Source organism: Heterodontus francisci, chromosome 35 (genome assembly GCF_036365525.1).
Source record: "Heterodontus francisci isolate sHetFra1 chromosome 35, sHetFra1.hap1, whole genome shotgun sequence".
NCBI lineage: Eukaryota > Metazoa > Chordata > Chondrichthyes > Heterodontiformes > Heterodontidae > Heterodontus > Heterodontus francisci.
Window position 1 is genome coordinate 50,329,081 of NC_090405.1, and position 20,197 is coordinate 50,349,277.

The window sequence follows — 20,197 nt, forward strand, 5'->3', positions numbered from 1 at the left end:
TTCAGGTGGGGTGGGGGGAGCAGGGCAGGGGAAACTGAATTAGAAAAAGCAATTCTCCTCATACCTGAAACTCAGCCAACACAAAGTCCTCTGCTGTAACCTCTATGTGCTCCCTGCCATTCCCACTGGTCTGAAATCAATCTCCACACTACTTGAGGCTAATGTCAACAGGAACCCTCAGCAGGCTCATTAAGGGAAGGTATGCAAGACTGCAAATCACATGTCAAGTGGACAGTTTACACCCAACACGAGCCAGCACAACATGTGGCCTGTTATTTGACACCTGCCCTCCTTTTGACCAGGAAATGACTTTTAAAGGAAAGCTCGAGCTGACCAACATCTTTCTTCTCCTTTCACCCCAGCTGACCCTCTCCCCCCACCGGCCCCCCAATGAGTAAAGTCATTCAGACTCCCCACAAGTGTTAGAATGAGTAGTCACTTGCACTACTAATAACAGTGGGATTCCCAGTTGCAAAGAGTCAAAGGGGCTGGCTCACCCAGCACTGTAAGAATAAGTGGGTCACAAAGGTCCTCTCTGGTCTGAGCTAAGAGGTTGGATGAGGATTGGATTGGACCTCACCTTTGCAGCTAAATAACCTGCTGACAGTCATCACCTGTGGGAGTTACTACAGATCAACTGATCGGCATCTGTGTAACTGTGGTCCAGTACATGTTAGCAGGGATGGCAGATTTAGAATTGCCTGCTCATTTGAAAGCAAACACTGGCACAGACTTGATGGGCCAAATGGCCACTTTCAGTGTTGAAACACTGCACAATTCCAAAAGTCATCAACTTCAGGAAAGGGAGAGAGACAATTGGAGATCGGCAGGTAGGGGAGAGAGAGAGAGAGAGAGAGAGAGAGAGAGAGAGTGAAAATGAAATGCCATTATGAAAGTGCGCCTGCTTCATTGAAATCTGGAATTAAATATTTGATGATATGGCAATTTAATTTTAGAATGGCTGCAGATTAATTGCCAGTTGTAAAAGTGATGGTAATTGCTGATACACTCACCATTTTTACAGTCAGGAATTTGATTTGCTGCTTTCTGTCAGACTGCCAACATTACCAAATTAAATTCCAATATTTTCCAACTACAAGTTATCTAGCATATGGAAATGTTGAGCAGTGGGATTCTAGTATAAATATCCTGCTACAGTTACCCATTTACTGATTTGCGTCACAATGTAAACTGCTGAGATGGTTCTCTGTTACAACTGAGCACTAGAAGAGTGAGACAGATAGATTAAAAACAAGAGATACAAAGAATGAGAAAGCACGCAAGGGAGAAAATTAGAGGAAAGAGAAAGATTAACTGCAGTGAGTGAAACCTTTGTATTCTAGTGTCTCCTGTAAATGGGCCTTAGTAACTCAATCCTCATGGCAGCCAGTTCTATAAAGCTCCACCTCAGCCCCGATTTATGTTGGTTTGTAACTTACAGGCTGTCGGCGCAGGATTCTGGTCTCTCCAGCAAGCCGCCCTCCATCACAAAACGTAGAACCTGCTCATTGGACATGCCCTGGTATGGCTGCTCAGCCAGAGTGGCTATCTCCCAGAGAACAACACCAAACGACCTGCAATGGGAAGGAACAAATAAATATCCATTCATTCCATGTCCTTCAATGCCTTGATTTTAAAATTCTCATCCTCATTTTCAAATCCCTTCATAGCCTTTTTCCTCCCCCCACCCGTTTTCTCTGTAACCTCCTCCAGCCCGAAATCTTTGCGTGCTACCAAGTCTGGTCTTTTACGCATTCCCGATTTTCATTGTCCTACCATTGGTGGCTGTGCCTTCAGCTGTCTGAGCCCTAAGCTCTGGAATTCCCTCCCTAAACCCTACCTGTTACCTGCCATAACATCCCCTCCTGTGGCTTGGTGTCAAATATTTGATAATTGCTCCTGTTAAACGCCTTGGGAACTTTCAATATGTTAAAGGCACTACATAAACCCAAGTTGCTGTTCATTTCAAAATTCAACCAATTTAAATTATACCCAGACCTTACTGCTGTAATAATAGATCGAGCTTGTTTAAAAACAGAAAATACATTAATCAGTTTTTTGTGCAAAACTCAAATATACCAGATGCTCAGCAGAAATACTAAAAAGGAGATCACATGCTATTACTATGCTGGATCTTGCTTATGGGCACTGATGACCTCACCAAGGTGAGCATTCAGCATCAAGTGACCCTTTGGCTTTGGCATTGTATCCAAGCCTAATATACCCAGCAATATGCAGCCACATACACAATTTCCAGCTTTCGGGTGAGGGTGGGGGTAAGAGGTGGGGGGGGGGGGTTCAATGGACAGCCCAGGAGGAAGAGCTCCTCCTCATTGCTTCACCCCCACACCAGCCTTGCTGCCCAGACAAAGGGCTTCTGAAGGACAGTGTGTCATGAGTGTGGATGGCAGAGGACGGCTGGACTGGGCTTAGCTGCGATGCCCTCCCTGGTTAAATAGCTTGTTGATGTTATTTTGGTTCATGCATGAACAATCGCGATGAGGTATTTGAGAGCTGTAGGTTCTGGTGGAACTGTATCCCAGCAATGAGCCAATGCCTTCAGGAGATGGAAATTTGGGTGAACTTTTGGCATCGTTATAATTTTAAGTAGGAAAAAAATCTTTGTACACGGACTGGTTAAAATCCCCACCGGGCAACAAAGCATCTGAAAGAAAGGCTCACAAAGCAGATTTTAACAAGGTTATTTGAATTTTTTCAAACATTTAAAAAGGCTGGTGTTCCAGGTAATAAAAAGGATAAATTATTTCTTCATTTGAAACTTCCAGGAACTGCTGCTAATTAGATGTCAGAAAATGTAGCACAGGATCTAATGCCACAGCACAAATCTGTTTCGGATGAAGGTCAGCCCCTGCTGCTGAGCAGCAGGTTTAAAATCTGCTGTCCCCTCCCAGCCAGAGTCACCTGACCACATCCCGCTGCGAGCAGATGTTTGATGTTCCGGCAATTGCTTGTTTAAATTACTGCAGCCATTATTAGGGGTGGGGTAGAGGCTGGAGGGATGGACTCAGATTTCATTCCACTTTGCTGGGTTGGGTTGGAAAATCTATGACCTAGTTACATGCAGTGACTATCCTTTTCTGAAGATAAGTAATCAAAGTTCCTTTTCTTTTTCCAAAAGGAATCATTCTTGGGGTTGGTTTATTGCTGATCCCGAGATACTCTGAGAAGGTACAGGTGGGTTGTTCCCTTGTTTTTTGTATTTGTTCACGGGATGTGGGCCAGCATTTACTGCCCATCCTTAACTGCCCTTGAGGAGGTGGTGGTGAGCTGCCTTCTTGAACCGCTGCAGTCCTTGTAGGTACACTAACAGGGGTATAAGGAAGGGAGTTGCAGGATTTTGACCCAGCGACAGTGAAGGAACGGCGATATAGTTCCACATCAGGATGGTGTGTGGCTTGGAGGGGAATTTGCAGGTGGTGTTGTTCCCATGCATCTGCTACCCTTGTCCTTCTAGGTGGCAGAGGTCGTGGGTCTGGAAGGTGCTGTCGAAGGAGTCTTGGTAAGTGGCTGCAGTCCATCTTGTAGATGGTACACACTGTTGCCAATGTGCGTCGGTGGTGAAGGGAGTGAATGTTGAAGGTGGTGGATGGGATGCCAATCAAGTGGGCTGCTATGATATAAAAACAGAAAATGCTGGAAAAACTCAGCAGGTCTGGCAGCATCTGTGGAGGGAGAAGCAGAGTTAACGTTTCAGGTCAGTGACCTTTCATCAGAAAGGATGGTGTTGAGCTTCTTGAGTGTTGTTGGAGCTGCACCCATTCAGGCAAGTGGAGAGTATTCCATCACACTCCTGGCTTGTGCCTTGTATATGGTGGACAGGCACTGGGGAGTCAGGGGGTGAGTTACTCACCACAGAATTCCCAGCCTCTGACCAGCTCTTGTAGCCAAAGTATTTATGTGGCTGGTCCAGTTCGGGTAAGGTGCAGACCAGGTAAAAATAGCAGATTTCTTTCCCTAAAGGACATTAGTGAACCTAATGGGTTTTGTACAACAATCAACAATGGTTTCATGGTTGCCATTAGACAAGCTTTTTTAAATTCCAGATTTATTAATTCAAATAAATTGAAATTTCACCATCAATTGCCCTTGTCCCCAGAACATTAGCCTCGGCATCTGGTTTTCTAGTCCAGTGACATTACCACTAAGCCACCGCCTCCCCTTCGTTTATAACTTGAGTGCTTGCTAAGGCAATAGGAGCATTGCTGATCAACAACAGAGTAGGACTGGAGTCACATATACCCCAGACTGGCCAGTCAGATATTAGTAAGCCAGTAGGGTCGTGACAGTCTGGCAGCTTTCATGGTCAAACTTGCCATCTTTGGATGAAAACTCATGATCTCTGGGTCATTAGCATAGTACCATAATTGCTACACTACTGTCTCAAGCTCCAGGATCTCACTGTGCTATGGTCCCATGGTAAAGGCAGCCCTCTGGTACCTAAATCAAGAGGCCAGACACCAAGTGTCATTGATTGTGAGCGGAGGGGCGTAGTCATGTCTTCACTCAACCTCCACTCATGCCTGCTTTTCGGCAGGGGTCACTGAAGGCCAAGCAAGAGCAGGAACCCTGGATGATTTCTTCCATCCCTAACTGCCATACCCAGACTGCTTCCACAATTAAGATCAGCTCGTCCAGTAGAAGCCTCATTTGACGTTGGGACACAGATAAGAAACAGGAATAGGAATATGCCATACAGCTCCTGGAGCCTGCTCCACAAGAGACCTTTTGAGTTTGTATGGTTTATAGAGCAATACACTGGGTTTCACCCACTTAACCATCTTTAAGGGAGCTTCTATTTACTAGCTAGTTCTTCTCAACATTGTTTAAAATAAAATGCTGTTTCCGTTACAAACAGGACTCTTCCAAGTACTTGGAGAATTAAGCTTTACAGTTAGCTTTGTAACAGAGAAATGGAACCTCTCTCACCAACCAAAAAGCACACAACTCAACCCATCACCATGCAGGGCATCTGCAGATAATCCCAGTGATTAATCAAGGGAATATTCACACCTCTGGGAGGTCACAGAAACAAAGAAATTGTGCAGGGTAAAGGACACTTTGTCATTAAACCAGAGCCATGCCTCAGCTTGAGATTCCCCACCAGCAACTGGCGCATTTCTATGTGACCACCGTGCCACTCCCAACAATCTCCTCCCAGCCTTACTGTAGCATGCATGTGCGCCCATGAATAGTGTCAACCCTGGCTCTGTAGCATTTTCCCCTCTGAGTCAGAAGGTTCAGGTCCCATTCCATGACTTGAGCACAAAAATCTAGGCTGACACTGTAATGCAGTATTGAGGGACTGCTGCACTATCAGTGTTGCCATCTTTCAAATGGGACGTTAAACCGAGGCCCAGTCTGCCCTCTCAGGTGGACATAGAAGATCCTATGGCACTATTCTGATGACGAGCAGGGGAGTTAACCCCGGTGTTCAGGCTAACATTTATCCCTCAATTAACATCACAGATTATGTGGTCATTACAACACTGTTGTTTGAAAGAGCTTGCTGTGTGCAAATTGGCTGTTGTGTTTCCTACAAGAGTGACTACACTACAAAAGTATTTCATTGGCTGTAAAGCACTTTGGGACATCTGGTAGTCATGTAGGGTGCTATATAAATGCAAGTCTTTTTTATATAAAGTAAAATAAACTTTGCTATGAGCTTCAAAACAAGAAAAGTGGCAATCGAAATCCCAATCTGACTTATCATCTGGAGGAGACATCTGCTTTCTGTTGTCAAGATCTGGAATTTCTGGCTGTGAGGTATGATGGATGAATTGCAAACAAAGAAGAGTTCTAGCTGAAATCTGTACATTGAAAATTCATCACACAAAATTAAATAAAATCAGGGAATAGCATTTGTAGAATCCATTCAAAACATCATGGGACTTATGCACAGAGCAATATACAGCTGTCATAAATAAAAGGCTTAATTTTCAAAAAAGGGATTGCAATGTTTAATGCTTACAATGTGCGTGTTTAAAATGAATGCTTCTGTGCCACTGAATAGCTTTGGCATTTTTAACTAGGTGGCAATGACAGCCTTGGTTTGAGAAGAGGTAGGAGGTTCAGAGCTGAAGGTTATGAGAAAATAAAAAGACAGCCATACCAGACATCGGAGTGTGTGGTGAACACACCATCTTTCAGTGATTCTGGCGACATCCAACGGACAGGGAGCAGCCCCTTCCCTCCTTTACGGTAATAATCCGTCTCGTATATGTCTCGTGTCATCCCAAAATCTGTGGGAGAAGGTCAGATATTTTGTAATGGTCTTTGCTTTACACTTGTACCAAATGGAGCCCAGAAAGGCAAACACTTTGAAAAGTATTTCAAAGTATCTCAAAGTATTTCAGATAATTTAGGAAGTTCAAGGGACTGTCAAATAGTGACAGTTTGAAATAAACACACACTCTTCAAGATGCTGATTCTGACTGGGTCAATGCGACAGGCACCTTGTGCAAGTGCCTATTCCTCATGTGTCTGGTGTAGCCAGCCAGTATTAGTAGCCTATGACTGCGAGGTGAGTAAACAGCTGAGTCTGATTCGGACCTTGCCCAAGGTCCACCTGAGAGAGGCAGGTATGACCTCGTCCAAAAGACAGCATCCTGTCTTCCTCCAGTGCAGCGCTCCAAGTACTGCAATGGGAGTGTCAGCCTGGATTATGTGTTCAAATCCTTGGGGTGGGACTTGAACCCACAATCTTTTGACTCAGGCAAGGATGCTGCCAACTAAGCCATGACTGACACCAGAGAGTATTGCACTACAATATGTACAGACAAACTTTAAATCTTTTTACTCAAGGTCGACATTGGCTTGACTAAAGATAGGGTGCATGTGATTTACAGCTGCTACAATAACCACAGCCAGGAAAACCCACCTCCAATCTTTACAGTATAATCCTCTGCCACCATACAGTTTCGAGCTGCTAAATCTCGGTGAACAAACTTATTAGCGTTGAGGTAAGACATGCCATCAGCAATCTCGCCTGCCATCTGTGTCATCTTCTTCAGGGTGGGTGGTGGCTGGCCTGGGTTATTCTGTTGGGAGATCCACAGCATAACTGAGCATCCAGTACTCGACATTAAATCTATCCATTTAAGCTCAAACTTGATTTTCCCCCGCTCCTGTACACTGAGCTACAGTGGGTCTTCCTCCAGCCAGAATTGGGCAGCTTGGGTTGTTGAATTAGAGAGGTTGTTAACGTTGTTCCATGTTTCTTTGATTCTCCTCCCAATCCCCCAGTGAAGTTCTACTCAGCAAGATCAACCCAGGAGAGTCAAAATACATCATCCACTAGTGTTGTCAGCAAGGTCCAGTACTGCACAATGACATTCAGAGTAAAGCTCTCTCTACACTGTCCCAACAGTGTGCTGCAGCCCTGCTCTCAAGAGAATATGAAAATCACCAGCATCCATCTTGTGATCACTCTCAGCTACATTGTCATTTTAGTAAAGAGGTCTGATCCATGTTGGAAAACAAGATTCAACTGAGGAGGCTGGGGCAAAGGCAGAATTTATTGCCTTTAAAATTGTGTATTAGCACATGATTCCACCCTGCAGGGCAACTGAGAACACTTTCCTAACTCAGACTGCTGGGGAAATTGCAGAGGGGGAATGTATATTCACATTGAAGTGGAGAGGAAAGGATGAATTAGCTTATGCAGTTCTCTTGTACTGACTGCTTTGTAGTAGCACTGCCAGAGGCCTGGAGATGGGGCACCTGCTCATCACCCTGAATGAGAATTAGAAAGTTGAGGAACAAACCATTATTCCAGTCAATCTGGTTCCTATTTTATGCATCAATCCCAACCATCCATCCACTGCTTATTCTTCAATTCTAACTCCCTCCAGAAACACAGTTGATTGTTGAAGCCATTTAGACACCACCCAAACATGCAACCTCCACCACCTAAGGAGGACAATGGCAGCAGGTGCTAAAACAAAATACTGCAGATGCCGGAAATCTGAAATAAAAACAGAAAATGCTGGAAACACTCAGCAGGTCTGGCAGCATCTGTGGAGAGAGAAAATCAGAATTTACACTTCAGATTGATGACCTCTCATCAGCTGAAAGGTCATTGACCTGAACCGTTAACTGTTTCTCTTGCCACAGATGCTGCCAGACCTGCTGAGTATGTCCAGCATTTTCTGTTTTTATTTAAGGGCTGAAGGTGCATGGGAATCTCCAGGTTTCCCTCCAAATCACACCTTTCCCAGAATTGGGACATACATCACCATTCCTTCACTGCTGCTAGATCAAAACACAGCAACTTCCTATCCCATCACCACAAGAATAAACTTAAATAATTAAAGAAATACAGGAAAATAGGAAGATAGGAACTAGAGTAGGCCATTCAGCCCCTCAAGCCTGTCCCGCCATTCAATGAGATCATGGCTGATCCGCGGCCTAACTCCATATACCTGCCTTTGGCCCATATCCCTTAATATCTTTGCTTAACAAAAATCCATCTATCTCAGATCTAAAATTAACAACTGTTCTAGCTTCAACTGCTGTTTGTGGGAGAGAGTTCCAAACCTCTACCACCCTTTGCGTGAAGAAGTGCTTCCTAACATCTCTCCTGAACGGTCTGGTCCTAATTTTTAGACTATGCCCCCTAGTTTTAGAATCTCCAACCAGTGGAAATAGTTTATCTTTATCTAGCCTGTCTTTTCCTGTTAATATCTTGAAGACTTTGATCAGATCACCCCTTAACCTTCTAAATTCTAGCGAAAACAGGCCTAATTTGTGTAATCTCTCCTCGTAACTTAACCCCTGTAGTCCAGGTATCATTCTTGTAAATCTACATTGTACTCCCTCCAAGGCCAATATATCCTAAGGTGTGGTGCCCAGAACTGCTCACAGTACTCCAAGTGGGGTCTAACCAGGGTTTTGTAGAGCTGCAGCATAACCTCTGTGTCTTTATACTTCAATCCTCTAGATATAAAGGCTAGCATTCCATTAGCCTTTTTGATTATTTTCTGCACTTGCTTGTGGCATTTTAAAGATCTATGCACCTGAACCCCCAAGTCTCTTTGGACATCCACTGCACTTAACCTCTTCCCATTTAGAAAGTACCCTGCTCTATCCTTTTTTGGTCCAAAATGGATAATCTCACACTTGACCGCATTGAAATCCATCTGCCAAGTTTTGCCCACTCACCTAGTCTGTCAATATCTCTTTGCAATTTTATGCTATCGTCTAGACTGTCTACAATGCTGCCTAACTTTGTATTAGCAAATTTGGATATATGACTTACCATGCCATCATCCAAGTCGTTAATGAATAATGTGAATAATTGAAGCCCCAACACATCCCTGCGGGACACCACTAGTCACATCCTGCCAATCGGAGTACTTACCCACTATCCCCACTCTCTGTCGCCTACCACTCAACCAACTTCCTAACCATGTCAATAATCTGCCCTCAACTCCATGGGCTTCTACCTTAGTTAACAGTCTCTTATGAGAGACTTTATCAAATGCCTTCTGGAAGTCTATATAAATAACACCCATAGACATTCCCCTGTCCACTACCTTAGTCACCTCTTCAAAAATTTCAATGAGATTTGTCAGGCATGACCTTCCCGTCATGAATCCATGCTGGCTGTCCCTGATTAACTGAAATTTTTCTAGGTGTTCAGTCACCCTTTCCTTGATTATAGACTCCAGCAACTTGCCCACCACAGATGTCAGGCTAACTGGTCTGTAATTTCCTTGGTTCCCCCATTCACCCTTCTTAAAATTTAGAGTGACATGTGCAACTTTCCAATCCAGAGGGACCACTCCTGAATCTAGGGAACTCTGAAAGACTACAGTTAGGGCATCTACAATGTGCTCGCCTACTTCCTTTAATACCCTCGGATGGAAACCGTCAGGTCCTGGGGATTTCTCACTCTTTAGTTCCATTAATTTCCTTGTTACTGATGTTTTACTTACGTTAATTGTATTAAGTCCCTGTCCCCTATTAATTTTTTTGGGACTTCCGGCAAGTTATCCTCCTTTTCAGCTGTAAATACTGAGGCAAAGTAATTGTTCAACATGTCTGCCATTTCCCCATTATCAATGACAATATCTCCGTTTTCAGCTTTTAGTGGGCCTACATTGCTCTTGACCACCTGCTTTCCCTTTTATGTAATTTTAAAATGTCTTCTTATTTATTTTGATGTTCCTTGCAAGTTTCTTTTCATAATCTCTTTTAGTAGCTCTTATAAGCTGCTTTGTGATCCTTTGCTGGTCTTTGTGTTGATCCCATTCGGCTGGATCTGTGCTTCGTTTTACATTTTTGTAAGCCCTTTTGTTTTATGCTATCCCTAATCTCTTTAGTTGCCCATGGCTGTTTTTTCTGTGAGGTGAAGCTTTTTCCTCTCTGGTATATACTCGCTCTGTATTTCGTTAAATGTTTCTTTAAATATTCTCCACTGTTCTTCAGTTGTTCGATCCATTAACAGATCTATCCAGTTTACTGTGGACAGTCTCAGTCTCATCCCGGTAAAGTCAGCCTTACTCAAGTCTAAAATTCTAGTAGCTGATTCGTGCTTTTCACTTTCAAACGCTACCTTGAATTTGATCATGTTGTGATCACTATTTGATAAATGTTCACGCACAGTTAGGCTACTAATTAAATTTGGTTCATTACTCATAACTAAATCTAATATTGCCTGTCCCTTTGTTACATCTAGGACATATTGCTGTAGGAAACTATCCCAGACACATTCCAGAAATTCACTACCTTTCTGACAGGTGCTAGTCTGCCTCTCCCAATCTATGTGTAAGTTAAAATCCCCCATTAATACTACTCTGCCTTTGTTACACACTTGCCTAATTTGTGCATGTATACAATCTAACACCTCAGAACTGCTATCAGGGAGTCTATATACAACACCTATTACAGTTTTAATTCCTTTTCTGTTCCTTAATTCCACCCATAAGGTCTCCACTGGATGCTTTTCCCTCATTATATCCTCCCTCACCAATGATGTGATATTTCTAATCAGTAAGGCTACTCCACCCCCTCTGCCATTTTCCCTGTCCCTCCTGTAAACTTTATAACCAGGTATATTTAGTTCCCAGTCCTGACCATCCTGCAGCCACGTCTCCGCAATGGCCACCACGTCATAATCTTCTATTTGAATTTGCGCTTGCAGCTCATCTAGCTTATTCCTTACACTCTGTGCATTTGTATATAGAACTCTTATATAGGAGGGAAGGAAGACGGAACATCTTACAAAGAACTCTTGAAAATTAATGGTGCCAAAATTGGATTTATTTCAGTGGTGGCTCCTTTAATTAAATTCTGGAATTTGTCTTCAAGGTCTGATGTTGGATGATGTCTACCATCACATTCATGAATGCTCACATTTCTGGGTAATTATGCTATTCATATCAGTAAAGCAACTGAAAGACTCCGCTCGATAACGCATGAGATACCAGTTTGTGGTTCTGCAAGCATCACTCACCTCTGCATCCGGCCGCAGTGACCGCAGATAGCTCTTCAGGTCCCCACGTGTCATCAATTCCATGATAACCAAAGTTGGCTGCCCTTGGGATACCACACCGAGCAGTCGTACCTGAGATACCAAGAGAACCAATTAGCTGAGGCAGGCTCTTACAAACATAAGAATTAGGAGCAGGAGTAAGCCACTCGACCCTGCTCCGCCATTCACTAAGTTCACGGCTGAACTGATTACTCCACATTTCCACCTACCCCCGATAACGTTCCACCCCCTTGCTTATCAAGAATCTATCTACTTCTGCCTTAAAAATATTCAAAGACTCTGCTTCCACCGCCTTTTGAAGAAGAGAATTCCAAAGACTCACGACCCATTGAGGGAAAAAATTTCTCCTCATCTCTTGTCTTAAATGGGCGACCCATTATTTTTAAACAGTGACCCCTAGTTCTAGATTCTCCCACAAGGGGAAACATCCTTTCCACACCCACCCTGTCAAGACCCCTCAGAATCTTATTTGTTTTAGTCAAGTCGCCTCTTACTCTTCTAAACTCCAGCGGATACAAGCCTAGCCTGTCTAATCTTTCCTCGTAAGACAACCCACCCATTCCAGGTATTAGTCTAGTAAACCTTCTCTATACTGCCTCCAACGCATTTACATCCTTCCTTATATAAGGAGACCAGTACTGTACACAGTACTCCAGATGTGATCTCACCAATGCCCTGTATAGCTGAAGCATAACCTCTCTACTTTTGTCTACAATTCCCCCTCGCGATAAACGGTAACATTCTATTAGCTTTCCTAATTACATGCTGTACCTGCATACTAACCTTTGGTGATTCATGCACTCGGACACCCAGATCCCTCTGCATCTCAGAGCTCTGCAATCTCTCACCATTTAGATAATATGCTTCTTTTTTATTCTTCCTGCCAAAGTGGACAATGTCACACTTTCCAACATTATATTCCATTTGCCAGGTCTTTGCCCAGTCACTTAACCTGTCTGTATCCCTTTGGAGCTCCCTTATGTCCTCTTCACAAGTTACTTTCCTACCTAGCTTTGTGTCATCAGCAAATTTAGCAACCATACCTTCGGTCCCTTCATCGAAGTCATTTATATAAATTGTAAAAAGTTGAGGCCCCAGCACAGATCCCTGTGGCACACCACTCATTACATCTTGCCAACCAGAAAATGACCCATTTATGCCTACTCTTTGTTTCCTGTTAGCTAGCCAATCTTCTATCCATGCCAATATGTTACCCTCTACACCATGAGCTTTTATTTTCTGCAATAACCTTTGATGTGGCACCTTATCAAATGCCTTCTGGAAATCTAAGTATAGTACATCCACCGGTTCCCCTTTATCCACAGCACATATAACTCCCTCAAAGAACTCGAATAAATTGGTTAAACATGATTTCCCTTTCACAAAACCATGTTGACTCTGCCTGATTACCTTGAATTTTTCTAAATGCCCTGCTATAACATCTTTAATAGCTTCTAACATTTTCCCTATGACAGATGTTAAGCTAACTGGCCTGTAGTTTCCTGCTTTCTGTCTCCTTCCCTTTTTGAATAAAGGAGTTACATTTGCTAATTTCCAATCTAACAGGACCTTCCCCGAATCTAGGGAATTTTGGAAAATTAAAACTACTGCAGCACCTATCTCATTAGCCACTTCTTTTAAAACCCTAGGATGAAGTCCATCAGGACCCAGGGACATGTCAGCGATCAGCTCCAACAATTTGTTCAGTACCACTTCCCTGATGATTGTAACTTATTTGAGTTCCTCCCTCCTTTCCATTTCCTGACTTACAGCTAATACTGGGATGTTATTTGTATCCTCTATACTGAAGACCGATGCAAAATATCTGTTCAATTCATCTGCCATCTCCTTATTATCCATTATTAATTCCCCAGACTCACTTTCTATAGGACCAACGCTCACTTTGTTAACTCTTCTCTTTTTTAAATATCTACAGAAACTTTTACTATCTGTCTTTATATTTCTAGCTGGCTTTCTCTCGTACTCTAATTTTACCTTCCTTATCAATCTTTTCGTCATTCTTTGCTGTTTTTTATATTCTGTCCAATCTTCTGACCTGCCTCCCAAAATTTGCACAAATATTGGCATTTTCTTTAAGTTTGATACTATCTTTAACTGTTTTAGTTAACCATGGATGGCGGGTCAGACCCTTGGAATTTTTCTTTCTTGTTGAAATGTATCTGTTACCACTCTTACCACTAAACGATTAATAAAGTACGGAGTACTTATCAGCTTTTGACTTCCATGCCTCTGAAGCCTTTCCATCAAACGAAAGGCCTGTATTTATATAGCGCCTCATCACATCTCTAAAAAAAATCTCTAAGTACCTCCAATGCAGTGAATTATTTTAAACGCCTTGGGATGTTTTCCTATGTTAAAGGCACGATATTAATGCAAGTATTTGTTGTTGTTGAATGTAGTGACTCCTTTATAGCCTAGCACAACATTCTAAATGCAGTGAGGTCCCATAAATAACAGAGATGAACCTGCTTCTGGTGGTGTTGGTTAAGGGTGGAATGTTGGCCCAAGACACCAGGAGGATTTCCTGCTCTCTCAAAAATGCCATTTGATTTTAACACACACCTGAACGGACAAAGTCTGTTTAATCTCTCATTAAATCTCTCAGGCTTAATCTCTCATCCGATTGCACAGTACTCCCTCAGCATGGTACTGCAGTGCCAGTATAGAGTGGGACTTGAACCACAACCATCGGACTCAAACATACCTGTGCTATCAACTGAGCCAAGCTGACCACAAGAACTTTCCACAAGTATACTCAAAAACAGTATTGCATTTATGACCTTGTTTTACCAAAAGAAGTAAACTCCACTGCAGACTCTTCTCTCTCCTGACCCAGGAGAGCTCAAAACTACCCTGCTTTTGGTATTACCTTGTTTATTTTGAATGTCGTTTGAATACAGTAATAGGCACAGTGTCCAAATCCTATAAATTATCTATAAAACCCAAGAATAAAGGTGCTTGTTATAAAAGTTTACCATGTTTTTTGGAAACTAGATCAGTGTTGGGAACATATTCAAGAGTCCCATTTGAGGGCAGAGGAGACAGCAACACCAGAATTACCAATAGGTAGCACGCCAATTTATCTACCAGTTTCTGCACAACTAAAGTCCCGCAGGTAGTGAAAATGTCAACATTGGAGAAGATCTGGGCAATAACAAGTCACTCACCTGCTAACAAATGAAGGAGGACTAAGGGTGGAGATTTTAAAGGTAAGAAATGATAGCTGCTGTTAAGACACAGATTGATACTTGACAGATAATGGAGTACCCACCAGTACTGTACCCGAGTGTTATATAGTGACAGACCTACACCAACTAGTACGGTACACCAGCGTTATATTGTGACCGACCTGTACCGACAAATACAGTACACCAATGTTATATAGGGGCAGACCTGTACCGACCAGTATGGTTTCTTTCTTTTCTTTCTTTTGGGCCTCCTTATCTCGAGAGACAATGGATAAGCGCCTGGAGGTGGTCAGTGGTTTGTGAAGCAGCGCCTGGAGTGGCTATAAAGGCCAATTCTGGAGTGACAGGCTCTTCCACAGGTGCTGCAGAGAAATTTGTTTGTTGGGGCTGTTGCACAGTTGGCTCTCCCCTTGCGCCTCTGTCTTTTTTCCTGCCAACTACTAAGTCTCTTCGACTCGCCACAATTTAGCCCTGTCTTTATGGCTGCCCGCCAGCTCTGGCGAATGCTGGCAACTGACTCCCACGACTTGTGATCAATGTCACACGATTTCATGTCGCGTTTGCAGACGTCTTTATAACGGAGACATGGACGGCCGGTGGGTCTGATACCAGTGGCGAGCTCGCTGTACAATGTGTCTTTGGGGATCCTGCCATCTTCCATGCGGCTCACATGGCCAAGCCATCTCAAGCGCCGCTGACTCAGTAGTGTGTATAAGCTGGGGGTGTTGGCCGCTTCAAGGACTTCTGTGTTGGAGATATAGTCCTGCCACCTGATGCCAAGTATTCTCCGAAGGCAGCGAAGATGGAATGAATTGAGACGTCGCTCTTGGCTGGCATACGTTGTCCAGGCCTCGCTGCCGTAGAGCAAGGTACTGAGGACACAGGCCTGATACACTCGGACTTTTGTGTTCCGTGTCAGTGCGCCATTTTCCCACACTCTCTTGGCCAGTCTGGACATAGCAGTGGAAGCCTTACCCATGCGCTTGTTGATTTCTGCATCTAGAGACAGGTTACTGGTGATAGTTGAGCCTAGGTAGGTGAACTCTTGAACCACTTCCAGAGCGTGGTCGCCAATATTGATGGATGGAGCATTTCTGACATCCTGCCCCATGATGTTCGTTTTCTTGAGGCTGATGGTTAGGCCAAATTCATTGCAGGCAGACGCAAACCTGTCGATGAGACTCTGCAGGCATTCTTCAGTGTGAGATGTTAAAGCAGCATCGTCAGCAAAGAGGAGTTCTCTGATGAGGACTTTCCGTACTTTGGACTTCGCTCTTAGACGGGCAAGGTTGAACAACCTGCCCCCTGATCTTGTGTGGAGGAAAATTCCTTCTTCAGAGGATTTGAACGCATGTGAAAGCAGCAGGGAGAAGAAAATCCCAAAAAGTGTGGGTGCGAGAACACAGCCCTGTTTCACACCACTCAGGATAGGAAAGGGCTCTGATGAGGAGCCACCATGTTGAATTGTGCCTTTCATATTGTCATGGAATGAGGTGATGATACTTAGTAGCTTTGGTGGACATCCGATCTTTTCTAGTAGTCTGAAGAGACCACGTCTGCTGACGAGGTCAAAGGCTTTGGTGAGATCAATGAAAGCAATGTAGAGGGGCATCTGTTGTTCACGGCATTTCTCCTGTATCTGACGAAGGGAGAACAGCATGTCAATAGTCGATCTCTCTGCACGAAAGCCACACTGTGCCTCAGGGTAGACGCGCTCGGCCAGCTTCTGGAGCCTGTTCAGAGCGACTCGAGCAAAGACTTTCCCCACTATGCTGAGCAGGGAGATTCCACGGTAGTTGTTGCAGTCACCGCGGTCACCTTTGTTTTTATAGAGGGTGATGATGTTGGCATCGCGCATGTCCTGGGGTACTGCTCCCTCGTCCCAGCACAGGCATAGCAGTTCATGTAGTGCTGAGAGTATAGCAGGCTTGGCACTCTTGATTATTTCAGGGGTAATGCTGTCCTTCCCAGGGGCTTTTCCGCTGGCTAGGGAATCAATGGCATCACTGAGTTCCGATTTGGTTGGCTGTATGTCCAGCTCATCCATGACTGGTAGAGGCTGGGCTGCATTGAGGGCAGTCTCAGTGACAGCATTCTCCCTGGAGTACAGTTCTAGGTAGTGCTCAACCCAGCGGTCCATCTGTTTGCGTTGGTCAGTGATTATGTCCCCCGATTTAGATTTGAGGGGGGTGATCTTCTTGATGGTTGGCCCAAGAGCTCTCTTCATGCCATCATACATTCCTCTGATGTTTCCGGTGTCTGAGGCCAGCTGAATATGACTGCATAGGTGTTGCCAGTAGTCGTTTGCGCAACGCCTAGCTGTTCTTTGTGCAGTACTTCTGGCTGCTTTAAGTGCTGCGGATGTTAAATCGCTGGGGGCTTTCTTGTAGTTCAAAAGTGCAATGCGCTTAGCGGCTATGACAGGTTCCAGCTCTACATTATGAGATTGAAACCAGTCTGCATTTCTCTTCGCACTTTTGCCGTAGGTGGTCAAAGCTGACTCATAGATGGTGTCTCTGATGTGGGCCCACTTGGTCTCAGCATCCCCTGTGGGAGTGTTTTGAAGGGCTGTTACAAGTGAATTTAGAAATTTTTGTAACAGCTGTGGGTGAGAAATTCTGCTCGTGTTGATGCGCGGGTGGCCCTTCTGCTTGGAATGATGCAACTTCTTTGGTCTGAGTCTAACCTTGCTGCACACCAGGGAGTGGTCGGTGTCGCAGTCCGCACTGTGGAAGCTGCGTGTGATTTGAACACTGTTTAAGGCGGCTCGCCTTGTGACAATGAGGTCTAGCTGGTGCCAACGACGTGATCTTGGGTGCCTCCATGAAACCTGGTGACAGGGTTTAGTGTGAAAGAACGAGTTGGTGATGCAGAGGTTATGATAGGTACACAACTCAAGCAGTCTCTGCCCGTTCTCATTCATCCTTCCAACGCCATAGCGCCCAAGGCAGGAGGGCCATGAGTCATGGTCGGCCCCAACCCTGGCATTAAAGTCCCCCAGCAGGAATAGGTGTTCGGTGTTGGGGATGCTGCTAATGATGTTATGGAGTTGTTCATAGAACTGGTCTTTAGCTTCAGGTGCGGAGCAGAGTGTTGGAGCATAGATGCTGAGTAGGTGTACTGGACCAGAGGTGGTGAGCAGTCGGATGGACAGTATGCGTTCCGAGCCATTTGAGGGAGGCTCTATCATGCTGAGCAAGGAGTTTCTGATGGCGAAGCCCACTCCATGCTGTCTTGGTTCTTCAGGATCCCTGCCCTGCCAGAAGAAGGTGTAGTCTTGCTCTGCTAGAGAGCCACTCGCGGGGAGGCGAGTCTCCTGAAGTGCTGCAATGTCCACATTGAATCTACTGAGCTCGTTGTTAATGATGGCGGTCTTCCGAGAATCGTTGATTTGTGTAAGGTCTTCCGACAGGCCAGTATGGTACACCAGTGTTATATAGTGACAGACCTGTAACGCAAGCTCGAGGCGCAGCACCTGATCTTTCAATTAGGCACTCTATAGCCTTGCGGACTGAACATGGAGTTCAATAATTTCAGAGGATGACCGGTCTTTTAAAAAAAAGTTTTTTTAAAAAATTTTATTTTATTTTTTAACCATGTGCCTGTTTTTCATGTAGACAGAGCTGCTCCTTATTCTGCCATTAACTCTCTCTCTGGACGAATGCTCTGTCTTTCACAAGCATTAACACTTTCTTTGCCTTTGTCCCAGGACAGCTTTGTTATTTAATCTCTCCTGCCCTCTGCCCTATCACACACCTTCCCTTTTGTTCTCTTCCCCACCAACTCCTACACCCTCCCCTGCACTTCACTTGCTTAAAACCCAATTCCTTTCCAACCTTTACCAGTTCTGATGAAAGGTCACAGACCTGAAATATTAACTCTGCTTCTCTCTCCACAGATGCTGCCTGACCTGCTGAGTATTTCCAGCGCTTTCTGTTTTTATTTCAGATTTCCAGCATCTGCAGTATTTTGCTTTTAAGTTATTGTATAGATTAAAATCCTTTCTCCTGACAAAATCCAAGTCTAGAGTCGTCTGCCACTAAAGTCATTCAATTACCTAGAACCCAACAAGGTTCATTAGGGAAACGATACTCCAACTCACTGGGAACTGAATCTCTCCCTCTCATTTCACGTACCACATGATGACAATTAAACTCTTTCATCACCGACGCCTCGTTCAGGAACTCTATGCGTTCGCGCATGCTGGCAGACTCGTTCACTGTTTTGATGGCCACTCTTGTCTCAGGATCCCCTTTCACCACGCCCTTAGCAATACCCTCATACACCATCCCAAAGGATCCTTGGCCCAACTCGCGGCTCATGGTGATCTTCTCGCGTGGGACCTCCCACTCATCCGGTACATACACTGTAATAAATAACAAGATACCTCACTCAAGTCAGTGAAAACAAGGAAATGACAAAGCTTCTGGTTAATTGTTGGGGGGAATGGGGCAGGGGTGGGGGAAGAGGAAACAGCAGCAACTTGGGGATTACTGAACCATAGAATCACACAACACAGAAAGAGGCCTTTCAGTCCATCGTGCCTGTACAAGCTCTTTTAAAGAGCTATCCAATTAGTCCACTTTTCTGCTCTACCCCCATAGCTCTCAAATTTTCAGTATTTACCCTTTTGAAAATTACTATTGAATCTTTTTTAATTTTTTAAAATTTATTTGTTCATGGCCAGCATTTATTGCCTTTCCATAATTGCCCTTAACTGAGTGGCTTGCTACGCCATTTGCTGCTCCCTAAAGGACATTAGCGAACCAGATGGGTTTTTACAACAATCTACAATGGTTTCATGGTCATCATTTTTACTAATTGGATTAAAATTTCACCATCTGCCATGGTGGGATTCAAACCCATGTTCCCACAGCATTAGCCTAAACCTCTGGATTACTAGCCCAGTGACATCACCACCTCCATTAATCTGCTTCCACTGCCCTTTCAGGCAGCATATTCCAGATTTCAATTTGCTGCATATAAAAGAAAAATTCTCATCTCTCTTCTGATTCTTTTGTTAATTATCCTAAATCTCTTTCATATGGTTACCAACCCTCCTGCCAGTGGAAACAGTCTCCCCTATCTACTCAATCCAGACACCTCAGAATTTTGAATACCTCTATTAATACTTCCCTTAACCTTCTCTACTTGGAGAAATACTGAATGAACCAATGTAGACTTTCTCTTGGCTTTCCTATACACTTCATAGAGGGCTTTTTATCCTTTCCAAAATATATTTCAAATTAAGGTTTGGGCACTACAACATATAAAGGACATCAATGTACACTGCCCAAGATGATGCAGAATTAATTCAGGTGTTTAAAAGGCTCATCATGTCACAGGATAGGGGGGAAGCACAGGAAACTGAAATCAAAACTGATATGGTTAACAAAATGGAGTATCAGGCTCAACGGGCCAAATAGATTACTCCCGTTCCCTTGCATCCATTTCTCTCATCCTCCCAGCCACT

At 44.1% G+C, this 20,197-nt stretch overlaps 1 protein-coding gene across 1 annotated transcript in view; it reads right to left on the reverse strand.

Moving 5' to 3' along the window:
- Nucleotides 1-20,197, reverse strand: part of igf1ra (insulin-like growth factor 1a receptor) — a 235,637-nt gene that overhangs the window by 13,246 nt on the left and 202,194 nt on the right. Inside the window, exons 15-19 of the mRNA XM_068015541.1 lie at nt 18,861-19,090; nt 11,477-11,587; nt 6,899-7,058; nt 6,131-6,260; nt 1,440-1,574 (exon numbers count right to left, since the gene is read on the reverse strand). Coding sequence (XP_067871642.1) covers nt 1,440-1,574; nt 6,131-6,260; nt 6,899-7,058; nt 11,477-11,587; nt 18,861-19,090 — 766 coding nt within the window. The remainder of the gene's footprint in view (nt 1-1,439; nt 1,575-6,130; nt 6,261-6,898; nt 7,059-11,476; nt 11,588-18,860; nt 19,091-20,197) is intronic.